Source organism: Oncorhynchus nerka, linkage group LG8 (assembly GCF_034236695.1).
Source record: "Oncorhynchus nerka isolate Pitt River linkage group LG8, Oner_Uvic_2.0, whole genome shotgun sequence".
In the NCBI taxonomy this organism is placed as follows: domain Eukaryota; kingdom Metazoa; phylum Chordata; class Actinopteri; order Salmoniformes; family Salmonidae; genus Oncorhynchus; species Oncorhynchus nerka.
The window spans coordinates 13,717,174-13,732,534 of record NC_088403.1 but is presented as its reverse complement, the minus strand read 5'-3'; the positions used below and the strand labels follow the sequence as shown (position 1 = coordinate 13,732,534).

Genomic DNA, 15,361 nt, shown 5'->3' with positions numbered 1-15,361 from the left:
GGATACAGTTGAATATTAATAGTGTTTTTAATGGGTTATGAACGGAGTGTAGAATGTGGATACAGTTGAATATTAATAGTGTTTTTAATGGGTTATGAACGGAGTGTAGAATGTGGATACAGTTGAATATTAATAGTGTTTTTAATGGGTTATGAACGGAGTGTAGAATGTGGATACAGTTGAATATTAATAGTGTTTTAATGGGTTATGAACGGAGTGTAGAATGTGGATACAGTTGAATATTATTAGTGTTTTTAAAATGGGTTATGAACGGAGCGTAGAATGTGGGTACAGTTGCGTATTATAAGTTAATAAAGGCAATACAGAGAACAGAACTATATTGAATAGGTTCTAAGTCCTTCCTTAATTACAGTCCAAATATAGGTTCCATCCCAAATGGCACCCTATTCCCTACATAGTGCACTACTTTGGACCGAAGGGTGCCATTTGGGACGCAGATCTGAACTCATGAATCGTCTATTGTGGTGATAGTGAATGGTGATCCCTGCCTACTGTACAGCTGGGTAGACAGGACGGACACACCCTTACCCCTCCAGCCCAGGGTTATGGATCGTTAGTCACAACCACCATTTGGGCCATACAACAGCTGGCTGACTGGGCTAAGTGGGGGGGCGGGCGGGGTGTGTGTCTGTGTGTGTGTGAGGGGGTGTGCGTGTTCTTGCGTGCATGCGTGCGTGTGTGAGGGGGTGTGCGTGTTCTTGCGTGTGTGCGTGCTCATTTGTTCATGTGTGCTCTTTAGCCTCAGGCTATAAGAGAAGAAGAAGAGCTGTCACAGATACAGACCAGGGCTTTGTCTGTGGTAGGAACCAGGTGTGTTGGTTTACAAGCAGGCTGTTTGATGAAGAAATTAGGGAAAGGCTATGCCCTGCATCAGTGGAGTGGAAAGGAGGCTCACCATAGCAGGTGCTGCTATTCACAGCATGGTCATTAGAGATAATGGTAAACACAGGGTTGATGAGAATGATGAGAGGAGAGATGCTACTGGGGGGTTTATTGTGATGTACACACCAGACTAACCCAGCTGGAGAGGAGAGATGCTACTGGTGGTTTTATTGTGATGTACACACCAGACTAACCCAGCTGGAGAGATGCTACTGGGGGGTTTATTGTGATGTACACACCAGACTAACCCAGCTGGAGAGGAGAGATGCTACTGGGGGTTTATTGTGATGTACACACCAGACTAACCCTGCTGGAGAGGAGAGATGCTACTGGTGGGTTTATTGTGATGTACACACCAGACTAACCCTGCTGGAGAGATGCTACTGGGGGGTTTATTGTGATGTACACACCAGACTAACCTTGCTGGAGAGGAGAGATGCTACTGGTGGGTTTATTGTGATGTACACACCAGACTAACCCAGCTGGAGGGGAGAGATGCTACTGGGGGGTTATTGTGATGTACACACCAGACTAACCCTTCTGGAGAGGAGAGATGCTACTGGTGGTTTTATTGTGATGTACACACCAGACTAACCCAGCTGGAGAGATGCTACTGGGGGGTTTATTGTGATGTACACACCAGACTAACCCAGCTGGAGAGATGCTACTGGGGGGTTTATTGTGATGTACACACCAGACTAACCCAGCTGGAGAGATACTACTGGGGGGTTTATTGTGATGTACACACCAGACTAACCCAGCTGGAGAGATACTACTGGGGGGTTTATTGTGATGTACACACCAGACTAACCCAGCTGGAGAGATACTACTGGGGGGTTTATTGTGATGTACACACCAGACTAACCCAGCTGGAGAGATGCTACTGGGGGGTTTATTGTGATGTACACACCAGACTAACCCAGCTGGAGAGATGCTACTGGGGGGTTTATTGTGATGTACACACCAGACTAACCCTGCTGGAGAGGAGAGATGCTACTGGTGGGTTTATTGTGATGTACACACCAGACTAACCCTGCTGGAGAGATGCTACTGGGGGGTTTATTGTGATGTACACACCAGCCTAACCCTGCTGGAGAGGAGAGATGCTACTGGTGGTTTTATTGTGATGTACACACCAGACTAACCCTTCTGGAGAGGAGAGATGCTACTGGTGGTTTTATTGTGATGTACACACCAGACTAACCCTTCTGGAGGGGAGAGATGCTACTGGTGGGTTTATTGTGATGTACACACCAGACTAACCCTTCTGGAGAGGAGAGATGCTACTGGGGGGTTTATTGTGATGTACACACCAGACTAACCCTGCTGGAGAGGGGAGATGCTACTGGTGGGTTTATTGTGATGTACACACCAGACTAACCCTGCTGGAGAGGAGAGATGCTACTGGTGGTTTTATTGTGATGTACACACCAGACTAACCCAGCTGGAGGGGAGAGATGCTACTGGGGGGTTATTGTGATGTACACACCAGACTAACCCTTCTGGAGAGGAGAGATGCTACTGGTGGTTTTATTGTGATGTACACACCAGACTAACCCTGCTGGAGAGGAGAGATGCTACTGGTGGTTTTATTGTGATGTACACACCAGACTAACCCAGCTGGAGGGGATAGATGCTACTGGTGGTTTTATTGTGATGTACACACCAGACTAACCCAGCTGGAGAGATGCTACTGGTGGTTTTATTGTGATGTACACACCAGACTAACCCAGCTGGAGAGATGCTACTGGTGGGTTTATTGTGATGTACACACTGGACTAACCCAGCTGGAGAGGAGGGATGCTACTGGTGGTTTTATTGTGAAGTATACACCAGACTAGCCCAGCTTGGAGAGGAGACATGCCCCCCCCTTATCTCTGTCTCTCTCTCCTTAGACCTGTCTCTGAAATACCTATCTATCCAGAGAAGCTGGCGCAGAACACAGGCACTTACACACACTCACACAGAGTCCCCTGACAGGTCAACATAGAAGTGTTCCCTTCCTGCTGCTTGGCTGACCCTATCAACCTGCTCCTCTCACTGCTTTCATAACATTACCAGACTAGACCAGACCAGGCCAGGGAAAGCTGCATAATTACATAACATTCAATCTAAAGGCTCTCTCAACCCTCCACCATATGACTGTGTCTTATGTCTCTACTGGGGAAAAAGGATCAAGGTGGGTACACAAATGTTTAGTCAGATAGACACAACAGATTAGACACACGGCGACTCAACCTTGTGCATCATAATTGACTGACTCAAAGTCCCACTGAATGCTCTTGTATGGTAGCAGCCAGGAGACTGAATGCTCTTTTACAGTAGCAGCCAGGAGACTGAATGCTCTTGTACGGTAGCAGCCAGGAGACTGAATGTTTTTGTATGGTAGCAGCCAGGAGACTGAATGCTCTTGTACGGTAGCAGCCAGGAGACTAAATGTTCTTGTATGGTAGCAGCCAGGAGACTGAATGCTCTTGTATGGTAGCAGCCAGGAGACTGAATGCTCTTTACGGTAGCAGCCAGGAGACTGAATGCTCTTGTACGGTAGCAGACAGGAGACTGAATGCTCTTGTACGGTAGCAGACAGGAGACTGAATGCTCTTGTACGGTAGCAGACAGGAGACTGAATGTTCTTGTATGGTAGCAGCCAGGAGACTGAATGTTCTTGTACGGTAGCAGCCAGGAGACTGAATGCTCTTGTACGGTAGCAGCCAGGAGACTGAATACTCTTGTACGGTAGCAGCCAGGAGACTGAATACTCTTGTACGGTAGCAGCCAGGAGACTGAATACTCTTGTATGGTAGCAGCCAGGAGACTGAATACTCTTGTACGGTAGCAGCCAGGAGACTGAATGTTCTTGTACGGTAGCAGACAGGAGACTGAATACTCTTGTACGGTAGCAGACAGGAGACTGAATGTTATTTTACGGTAGCAGACAGGAGACTGAATGCTCTTGTACGGTAGCAGCCAGGAGACTGAATGTTCTTGTACGGTAGCAGACAGGAGACTGAATACTCTTGTACGGTAGCAGACAGGAGACTAAATGTTATTTTACGGTAGCAGACAGGAGACTGAATGCTCTTGTACGGTAGCAGACAGGAGACTGAATACTCTTGTACGGTAGCAGCCAGGAGACTGAATACTCTTGTATGGTAGCAGACAGGAGACTGAATACTCTTGTATGGTAGCAGCCAGGAGACTGAATACTCTTGTATGGTAGCAGCCAGGAGACTGAATGTTCTTGTACGGTAGCAGACAGGAGACTGAATACTCTTGTATGGTAGCAGCCAGGAGACTGAATACTCTTGTATGGTAGCAGCCAGGAGACTGTACTCAGGAGACTGGTGGTTTTATAGCAGCTAATCTCAATGAGTCACCCCGGCCTAAAAATCCCATCCAGACTTCTGTTTGTATTGTCTGTGTGAGTGTGTGTTCAGTCACTGGCTCATCCTCTCTCTCCCTGTCTAGTAAGCAGGGTGTCCTGAAGCAGGCATGTCTCCAGACCTCTTAGACATGGACAGGGAGGCATTTCTATGCCTGACAGAGCCTCCACACAGACGGGTAATGTTTAGGAGGCTCTGTGGTGTCTTCTCTTCCTGGCTATACAGGATAACCAGTGAGAATGTAGCCCCCCCCCATCTCTCTCTCTCTCTCTCTCCACTGTTCATACAGTTTGAAGTCATTAGGTACCTCATCAATACAGCGACCAAGTGAGAAGCTCTGGTCGTGTATGTGTGTATATATATGTGGGCTTGTGTTTTGTGTGTGTGCACCCCACACGTAACCCCTCCAAGAGCCTCTGCTTCCTTCACACCTCGGTGTTAGTCAGAACGAGGAGACACACACAGCAGACTGTCTACTTTCCTCCTGCATACCTCACACTTGGAAAGTTCTAGTTGCCCAGCCAGGGGGTGACCAAAGGTCAAATAATACCCTCAGTATCTCCCTCCCCCTCCCACTGTCTCTTCACACAGTACAGAGGTTGAGTAACCCACTAGACCTATTTTAGTACGAGTCAACAAAATACCTGAAATATCCCTATAATATAATTCACATGTCATGGCTACAGGGAAGGTGGTTCAAGGTGCATTATTAAATGGATTTGTCAGTTCACGTTCAGTGGGACAAAACTTTCATTTTTACTCGTGCATCTCAGCTCATCAAAACTCACAAGTTAAAGTCAACAGAATTAGACAAGAGACTCATTCTTCTGAGGTCTGGTAACACTGAAAACACATGTTATAGATGGGCCTTTAAAATTGACTAAACATGTACTTTTAAACTGACCTTTGACTCATCTTGTATAAGCAGTGTGACCTCTGAGACAATACAACTGATTTTGTCTCCTGAAGCCACGTGTGTAATTATGGCCATAAAACAACATTAAATGGGCTCATTGCTTAATTTAAATTGGAAAGCTGAAATCCCACGTGGTCTCATCAAGAATTCAAGGGATTTCTGATTGCCACGCCATGAACATGAGTGTTTATGAATATGTATCAAAGAAACAACATATCACACTATATTTAGTTGCCAGACGCTGCTTTTTGATGTTCTTACATCACGACCTTCATTATAATCGTGTTATTCACTTGTTGTAATTCACCACGTTCCAACTGTCACACACGTTTCATTGGCGGTTAGTCGTTGTCTAAAACTCACCACTTTGCCGGATTGTCTCTCGATGGCTTTCTTCACTTTGCCGTATGTCCCTTTCCCCAGTGTCTCCAGCAGTTCGTAGCGGTGCTTCAGGTTGTGCTTGTGGTGATGTTTCTTCACGCTAGAGTTAGACCATCTCCCGTCATCCAGGATCGAGATGTCACCAAGGTAGTCGACAGGTAAAGGTCTGTCCCCCCAAATCTGCACATCGCTCTGTCCTACCTCAGTCCCTGCGCTGGACGTGGACACATTGGACACGTTAGATGCCGTGGACACATTGGATAGCCGACGAGCTTTTGAAGCAGTTTCCATCAGGATAACTGATAAAGTGTCAATATGCTCAAATCCAAGTGGACCTAAAGACGGCTAACCGCGCTTTAATGTATGTGTCCTTGGAAATACACCTCTAAATACATACAAATATTTGTGTTTTGATGAAAAGTAAATGATTCAATTATTGGAGCAAAATCTCTTATTCCTCAATTGTAAAGACGTTGTTGCTACTGTGCTCCGTTCTCGTCGCTCCCTTATGGTAATCCAGTTGATGCTCTAAATGGTAGCAAAATGAGATCAACCGGGCGTTTTGGAATTGTTGGATACAGCTTCTCATTCATTCTCTATCAGAACCATGCGTAATTGCTCTCTCCGATGTTGCGCTTGTCTTGAGAGCGACGATCCGCGCGTAGGTCATAGCTGTGGAAGCGATGTATTCGAGTGTGACACACAAAGCTGTTCGGGTTTGTACCATTCTCATCGGCTCTCTTTCATACGCCCTCTCTCCCTTTCGCTGTTTCTTTTTGTCAGAGAGAGGTGTAAGGAGCTGGAGCCAGTAGCGGCAGGCGGGGTGGGTGGGGTCTAGAGCCCTACTGTCCCCTTTCCATGATTGCCTTTTGTGTGTGTTATTAGAGAGAGAGAGACATGGGCTAAAAGCAAGTATTGTACACTGCGCTGCTTGGCCTGTTGAAAGAACAAGCAAACTTGGAGCAAAAGACCATTTTAGAAAAGTATGAATGTCTTACTAGACATGCTCTTGCTTTGATAAAGGGGTATATTAGTCAATTCTCTGTAGAATTCTCGAGTAAATGTATTCCAACCTTGAGATGAGGCGACCTTGGTTTGTTCTATAGCTCTGTAGCAGGCGATGTGTGTAATTATTTAACATTGTGACACTCCTCTTGAACATGGTGAGCCTATGAGTGCTCAGACTACCTAATGGTAAACCAGGACCTCCTGTAGTCCCTAGGGAAATGATTTACACCCACCCACACAGGAAGGGAATGAGAGAGATTAGAAATACAATTTACATTCTCACTTCTCATGTTGTTGTAGCCCACTGATAGGATCCATGTTAGTGTGTTAGATCCACTTGACTGGCCTGCTAGCCTTAGCCAATGTAATGTTGTTATAGTAAGATGTCATACAGACATCTCTTCAGCAGAGGGACACTGATAGGATCCATGTTAGTGTGTTAGATCCACTTGACTGGCCTGCTAGCCTTAGCCAATGTAATGTTGTTATAGTAAGATGTCATACAGACATCTCTTCAGCAGAGGGACACTGATAGGATCCATGTTAGTGTGTTAGATCCACTTGACTGGCCTGCTAGCCTTAGCCAATGTCATTTTGCTATAGTAAGATGTCATACAGACATCTCTTCAGCAGAGGGACACTGATAGGATCCATGTTAGTGTGTTAGATCCACTTGACTGGCCTGCTAGCCTTAGCCAATGTCATGTTGCTATAGTAAGATGTCATACAGACATCTCTTCAGCAGAGGGACACTGATAGGATCCATGTTAGCCAATGTAATGTTGTTAGATCCATCTCTTGACTGGCCTGCTTGACTGGCCTTAGCCAATGTCATGTTGTTATAGTAAGATGTCATACAGACATCTCTTCAGCAGAGGGACACTGATAGGATCCATGTTAGTGTGTTAGATCCACTTGACTGGCCTGCTAGTCTTAGCCAATGTAATGTTGTTATAGTAAGATGTCATACAGACATCTCTTCGGCAGAGGGACACTGATGCACAAACATGGGTTTAGCTTTATTTATTCATTAGTATAGTAGCCTGTATGTATAGAATGATATGTCCTCCTTTGGAGAGCATTTAAAGGACTAATGCAGACATTTTTATCTTAATATCAAATCATTTCTGGGTTACAATTCAGTACCTTACTGTGATTTTGAAAGTAACAACAGCATGTGTTTCACACTGTTGTATTTAGACATTTGCAAGTCAAACTGACAGCCACAACCAACCATAGATATAGAATCCATAGATGGTAGTTCCTATTCAAGTCAATCTGACAGCCACAACCAACCATAGATATAGAATCCATAGATGGTAGTTCCTATTCAAGTCAAACTGACAGCCATCCAACATAGATGTTACATAGATGGCCTAGTTAGCCAATGTATTCATAGTAAGAGTCAATCTTGACAACCATAGATATAGAATCCATAGATGGTAGTTCCTATTCAAGTCAATCTGACAGCCACAACCAACCATAGATATAGAATCCATAGATGGTAGTTCCTATTCAAGTCAATCTGACAGCCACAACCAACCATAGATATAGAATCCATAGATGGTAGTTCCTATTCAAGTCAATCTGACAGCCACAACCAACCATAGATATAGAATCCATAGATGGTAGTTCCTATTCAAGTCAATCTGACAGCCACAACCAACCATAGATATAGAATCCATAGATGGTAGTTCCTATTCAAGTCAATCTGACAGCCACAACCAACCATAGATGGTAGTTCCTATTCAAGTCAAACTGACAGCCACAACCAACCATAGATATAGAATCCATAGATGGTAGTCCCTATTCAAGTCAAACTGCCAGCCATTGCTAGTGTACCCATGAGTTGGGGCGGCAGGGTAGCCTAGTGGTTAGAGCGTTGGACTAGTTACCGAAAGGTTGCAAGTTCGAATCCCGAGCTGACAAGGTACAAATCTGTCGTTCTGCCCCTGAACAGGCAGTTAACCCACTGTTCCTAGGCCGTCATTGAAAATAAGAATTTGTTCTTAACTGACTTGCCTAGTAAAATAAAGGTAAAATAAAAATAAAAAAATAAAAATAACAGTCAAATTGACAGGGTCAGAGGTCACAAAACCCTTCTATGGATTATGTCTATGGCCACAACACAACAAGCTGTTTCACACATAGAATAAGGAGCGATAAGCAAAGCAAAGACGGCAGTAATGATAAGTAGTCAAATAAAGACAGCACTTCTAAAAGCCTATTTCACACCAGTCTGCTGAATCTGTAAGATCAATTTTCTTTCATTTTGAAATTTTCACAAATGAAAATGTGGCACTGACTCGCACACGGGTTGATTTTTCAGCACTGTCTCAATGAAGAGTTTGGCGTTCGACAAACCACGTGTGACGTGGAAGCGCAGCTACAAGCCTGCTAGAGTAAGCGGCAGGCGGACAAGCAATGTCCACTGTCATGGTACGGATGAAGCCTGAGCTGGAATGTGAAGCTAACTGAAGCTGGTTAGCTTTAGAAAACCCTGAGTTGATTTAGCTTACTTCGTAGTATACCACTCAGATGTTAACCTAATCCTGATTTACAGTCACCTTTGGCCCCACAGTACACACCATCTATTCTATGACATCCCCTTATGGTCAGTCATGTCTGGTTCAGTTTAGCATGGTCCTGTTTAGCTGTAATACAGTGTGTGTCTGTTTCAATGTGTTTGGTAATGGGTAACAGTGCTGATTCATTTAACATTATACCCTCATAGGTCTGTGAAGAATGATTTCAAATGACTAACACGTATTTACATACAACAGAGATGGTGTGATGCGATCATATCTCAAACAGTGCCATCTAGTGGGGAGAAAGGAGAAGTGTCATCACTGAGTTTATTAGCAGTGCCATTGTCAGAGAAGGCACTTGTGACATGACCTGAAAAGTTAATATTTTCCTCTAAAAAAGCCTTGGAGAGTGTTGAGACTAGAAACCTCATTCTGTGACCTCTATCTCTCCCTCCAGACAGATGTAAAGAAGCTAGGCCCTCATGTAGACCAGAGAGTAGCAGAGAGCACTGTGGAGAGAAACAGCAGGTTACCAATAGAATAGATCAGAGACCAGAGGAACTTTAATCCTGAAGCATGGAGAGCAGGTCCCTAGGAGAGGTATCATCGTATTGTCCTCCACCAACCAATAGATGTGAGTCTATGAGCGTGTACTCAGAGTATTGTCCACATCCTGCCTTTTTATTCTCATCTTGTGACTAAATAGATCTTTGTACTAATTTTCTGTTTTCTTTCAGTTTTCATCCTGTTTTCCACATGGATCAGTAAGTTAGACTTTCGAGTGATGCTTTCTCCGCACACATCACAGCTTATTTATTTCTCGCCTGTGTGAGTCCGTATATGCGCCGTTAGGGTCCCCTTCTGGCTGAAGCTTTTCCCACAGTCTACACAGCTAAATGGTTTCTCTCCTGTGTGAGTCAGTATGTGCCTACTAAGGTTCCCCTTCTGGGAGAAGCTTTTCCCGCAGTCACCACAGCTAAATTGTTTCTCTCCTGTGTGACTCAGTATATGCGTGGTTAAGTTTTCCCTGCGTTTGAATCTTTTCCCACAGTCACCACAGCTAAATGATTTCTCTCCTGTGTGAGTCAGGTCATGCTTCTTTAGGTTCCCCTTTAAATGGAAGCTTTTCCCACATTCATCACAGCTAAATAATTTCTCTCCTGTGTGAGTTCGTATATGCTTAATTAGGGCCCCCTTCTGATTGAATCTTTTCCCACAGTCTCCACAGCTAAATGATTTCTCTCCTGTGTGAGTATGTTTCCTAAGTTTCCCCTTCAAATTGAAGCTTTTCCCACAGTCAGCACAGTTAAATGGGTTTTCTCCTGTGTGAATCTGTATATGTGCGGCTAGGGTCCACTTGCGATTAAAGCTCTTCCCACAGTCGCCACAACAAAGTTTCTCCCCTGTGTGAATCCTCATGTGCTTGGACAGATCTACTTTGAGTTTGAAGGTCTTGCCACAAACAGGGCAGGTGTTGGGTTTCCCACTGTGACAGAGGCAGACATGGGCCTTCAGTTTAAGGGGGAGTTGTAGTGTTTTTTGCAGAAGCGACATTCACTGAGTCTCTTCTTGATGAGAGTCACATGCCTCTGCAGGTCAGTTCTCTCTGCAAACGTTTTTCCAGACGTGGTGCTGGGTTTGAAACAGTGTTCCACCACTGATGGATTTGGATCCAATGGCGGGTTGCAGTCAAGTCCTACTGGGTCACTGCTTACGGCTGAGTTGTGGCTGGAGGTATTGTTCTGGTTATCTGGAGGGTCACAGGGAATGTAGAGACCCTTAAGGTGGGTCACAGTAACAAAAGTTGTGAGTTCCACTTGTTTAGGGTCACTCTCTCTGTTCTCCACAGTCTGCGTTTGGGGAGAAGTGAAGGACTGAAATGGGTCCTCCTGATCACATTCACTTTTCACACAGGAAGGAGTGAATTTTGAAATCAGCCTCCAGCCCTTGAAGCTGCTCTTCCTCCTGACTGGTCCTGAGTTCCTCCTGTTCCTCTTTAATCTGTGGAAGCTCTGGGTTCTCCTGCCCCAGACTGGGGCTCCACTCCTGCTCACAGTGCTGCTGCTCAGGGAGAACCTCCTCCTCAGAGACAGAGAGCTGCAGGGAGTCTGGAGGAAAGGAGAGGAGCAGAGGTTCTGGAGGAAAGGAGAGGAGCAGAGGTTCTCTATACAGCTTTTAGACATCAGGGTTGGGATCAATTAGAAGTTAAAGCTGGAATCCTTAATTGCACTATACATTTTTAAAATTATAAATTAATTATATACATTGGTTCTTGAAGAATACAACGTATGAATGCCTCATGAACATAGTTCAACTCTCGTCCCCCATCAGAACCCAAAATATAAGCTTGTTTTACTCCAATGTTTGTAGACAATGTAAATACAGCCACAAAACATGGTTAAAACTATAATGTTGATATCATGGATGGTCAGTCCTTGCATCCATATCTCAGTCTATGAATTTGAGTGGTTACATTTCTCCAGGTTCATCCTTCACCTTTTTTCCACAACAGAGGTAGGGTGCCCCCATTTAATTATTGTTTCAATTAAGGACTCTAGCTTTAACTAAGTAGATTCATGAACTAAAATTCCAATTCAATAATTGAACAACTAGAATCTACTTTCAATTACTTCTCAATTAACTGAAGATAATAAGCTATTTACATATTTACGTTCAGTACATACAAACGTAATAGAATGTTCAATTGAAAGGAAACAATGCGGTACTGGGGGACCAGTTGAAAAACGTGGAGGGGTTGGGTTGTGGGCTCAAAATGCACTGCTGCCCTTTAAATATGTCACTCATTGCTTCAAGCCACACCTCGGCACACCCACCGAAAGGAGGAAACATATCTCAAAGACTGTTCAAGGAAGTTTTAGGAAAACTTGTCCTTCAGTACAAACCATTCCTCAACATAGCAAACGAACTGAACGCACCCCTAGGGTCACTCTCTCTGTTCTCCACAGTCTGGGTTTGGGGAAGAGTCAAGGACTGAAGTGGGTCCTCCTGATCACATTCACTTTTTACACAGGAAGGAGTGAATTTGATATCAGCCTCCAGCCCTCGAAGCTGCTCTTCCTCCTGACTGGTCCTGAGTTCCTCCTGTTCCTCTTTAATCTGTGGAAGCTCTGGGTTCTCCTGCCCCAGACTGGGGCTCCACTCCTGCTCACAGTGCTGCTGCTCAGGGAGAACCTCCTCCTCAGAGACAGAGAGAGAGAGCTGCAGGGAGTCTGGAGGAAAGGAGAGGAGCAGAGGTTTCTATAGAGCCGTTAGACAGTCGTCACTAGCTGGCACAGCCACAGTCATAAATCCACCTATTTCTAAAATGTCTCTTCTTGAAGCAGAACTGAACTTGAGAACCAACTTCTCTCGTTGAAAACGACATACGTGATATCAATATAAGTCAGGAACATTTATGCCAGTGCCAAAATTGACTAAAAAGTGCAAGTAGGTTAATTTTGGTCATAAAGTCAGTCTCTTCCAAAACTGAGTTGTGAGATTGCAGTGCATCATGACTTGAGGGTTGGGTTTGATTTCCACAATGCCCACTAACACGGGAAAACAGCTGTGGTGACTTAACTCTATCAAATCGTACGGCAGAACACCGTGAGAAAGACCTGCCCAGCAGTTGGTTTACATAGTAAAAAAACTGCACCAAACACGTTAGCTAGATGAAATAATGGCACCGGAGGGGATGGCTGCTGCTTTACAGGCTCCCAACCAACTGGGATATTTTGTTTGTTTTTCACATTGTTTGTCATTTATTTTGTACATATTGTTGCTGTTACCGTCTCTTATGACCAAACAGAGCTTCTGGATATCAGAACAGCGATTACTCACCTCGAACCGGACAAAGATTATATGTTTAATGAGTCCGACGTGAAGGATATACTGCTTCCTCGAAACCAGGCCCAAATCCTTGTCATTCGCGTGAAGAAAAAACTGAGAAACAGGGGGCAGAGGTCAGGGAGCCTTGTGAGAATTCATGGCGAGTGGGTAGACCGCCACTACTATCCGTCCTATTGGCCAACGTGCAATCACTGGAAAATAAACTGGATGATCTATGATTAAGACTATCCTACCAACGGGATGTTAAAAACTGTAATATCTTATGTTTCACCGAGTCGTGGCTGAACGATGACACAGATAGTATAGAGCTGGCTGGGTTTTCCGTGCACTGGCAGGACAGAGCAGCTATGTCTGGTAAGACGAGGAGCGGGGATGTGTGTCTATTTGTCAATAACAGCTGGTGTGCGATGTCTAATATTAAAGAAGTCTGGAGGTATTGCTCGCCTGAGGGAGAGTATCTCATGATAAGCTGTAGACCACCAAGAGTTATCACCTCTATTTGTAGCCATCTATTTACCACCACAAACTGATGCTGGCACTAAGACTGCACTCAATGAGCTGTATACCGCCGTAAGCAAATAAGAAAATTCTCATCTAGAAGCGGCGCTCCTAGTGGCCGGGGACCTTAATGCAGGCAAATTTAAATCTGTTTTACCTCATTTCTACCAGCATGTCACGTGTAACAGTGGGTTACTTACTCTTATTTTGTAGTGGCATTCGCACAGTAAACATGGTCACAAATCTAGCTCCATGACGGTTCATTTCAAAACAACGAAAAAGTAGTTTGTTCTGAACCATGTCGCGCGCCATAGTTTAAAAAGTCTGGATAGGGCTCAAACGAAATATTTAATTTCTGAATTCTTTCATCTTTATGCACCTTCGCCATTTAAAATAAGTGGAATTACGTTTAGACATTTTTACAAATGAAATACTAATGTCTTGAGTCAATAAGTATTCAGCTCCTTTGTTATGGCAAGCCCTAAATCAGTTCAGGAGTAAACATTTCCTTAACAAGTCATAATAAGTTGCATGGACTCACTCTGTGTTCAATATATTTTATGACTACGTCATCTCTGTACCCCACACATACAATGATCGGTAAGGTCCGTCAGTCGGGCAGTACATTTAAAACACAGAGTCAACCACAAAGACCAGGGAGGTTTTCCAATGCCTCGCAAAGAAAGGCACCTATTGGTAGATGGGTAAAATAAAAACAGACATTGAATATCCCTTTAAGCATGGTGAAGATATGAATGACTTTGGATGGTGCATCAATACACCCAGACACTACAAAGATACAGGCGTCCTTTCAAAGTAATTTGCCTGAGAGGAAGGAAACCGCTAAGGGACTACACCATGAGGCCCATGGGGACTTTAGACAGTTGAGTTGAATGGCTGTGATGGGAGATAACTGAGGATGGATCAACTATATTGTAGTTAGTCCACAATACCAACCCAATTGACAGAGAATTAAAAAATATGACAAAACATGTATCCAGCTGTAATCGCTGCCAAAGGAAGGGTGCTGCTGAGGAGTCATTTTCTGTCTGCTCACAGGAATAATAAAGCCCATGGGAGTAATATAATAAGTGGGAAATAAATTACATTGAAATAAGTATATTTTGTTAATGAATCAGGGGTGATGCAGCACCCCTACCTCCTGCAGTTATGGCTTTGTACTTTTTTCACAACAATTTCTTCAAAATTCACAAAAAGTGACATTAGCTGATGAAGATTCTCAGAGAACAAAACGTATGATATCTCCTAAGCCTGTGTTTACCACAGACCAAAACGCCATTCAATTTTCTCGTAGGCTTTTTTTCAACTATGCCAGTTAGTGCCTACAAATATATGACACTACTGTTTCTATTTATGGAATTTGTCTTGGCCGGTATTCAGTTAAACTGTAATACCGAAGCTGTCCTCTCAGAACAGTTGAAACTGGGCTTTCAGATCGGAACCTGTGGCCTTGTTTTAGGCACAATTTAGTGAAAAGCCCCAAAGGCTTCATAAATCCTCGTTCTCCCCATCACTAGTAATAGTTCATAAAAAATGGTAAAATTGTGATCACTGAAAGCCCAAACTGTTTATTTATTGAGTAGAACTGTAGCTATCAGTATATCTATACACAAACCTATTCTACGTGGTTGTATTTCCGGTGTGATCCGCAGCAGTCTCCGTAGTCGATCATTTTCCTCCTGGTATTCCGCTACTGTTTGCTCAAGTGCCTCAAAAATCTCCACAGCTGACGCCGTTAAACGCTCATTTAAAAACACACGAAACGACTGTAGTTTAGACATGTTTCTGTCAACGGGGAGTTGGGTATTCAGCTGGTACGGCTTCGTCCACGAGGAAAGAATGGTGGGCACAAACAAAACAATCCGCTCAGTTTC

The 15,361-nt window shown here is 44.1% G+C and overlaps 1 protein-coding gene and 1 pseudogene across 1 annotated transcript in view; both read right to left on the bottom strand.

Annotated features, from left to right (window-relative positions):
* The window catches only part of LOC115126859 (NUAK family SNF1-like kinase 1), a 53,515-nt gene extending 47,146 nt beyond the window's left edge, over positions 1-6,369 (bottom strand). Inside the window, exon 1 of the mRNA XM_065021374.1 lies at positions 5,566-6,369. Coding sequence (XP_064877446.1) covers positions 5,566-5,874 — 309 coding nt within the window. The 5' untranslated portion in view covers positions 5,875-6,369. The remainder of the gene's footprint in view (positions 1-5,565) is intronic.
* A 3,222-nt stretch (positions 6,370-9,591) lies between these two features.
* Positions 9,592-15,275, bottom strand: LOC135573030 (zinc finger protein 892-like; annotated as a pseudogene).
* Positions 15,276-15,361: the final 86 nt, after the last annotated feature.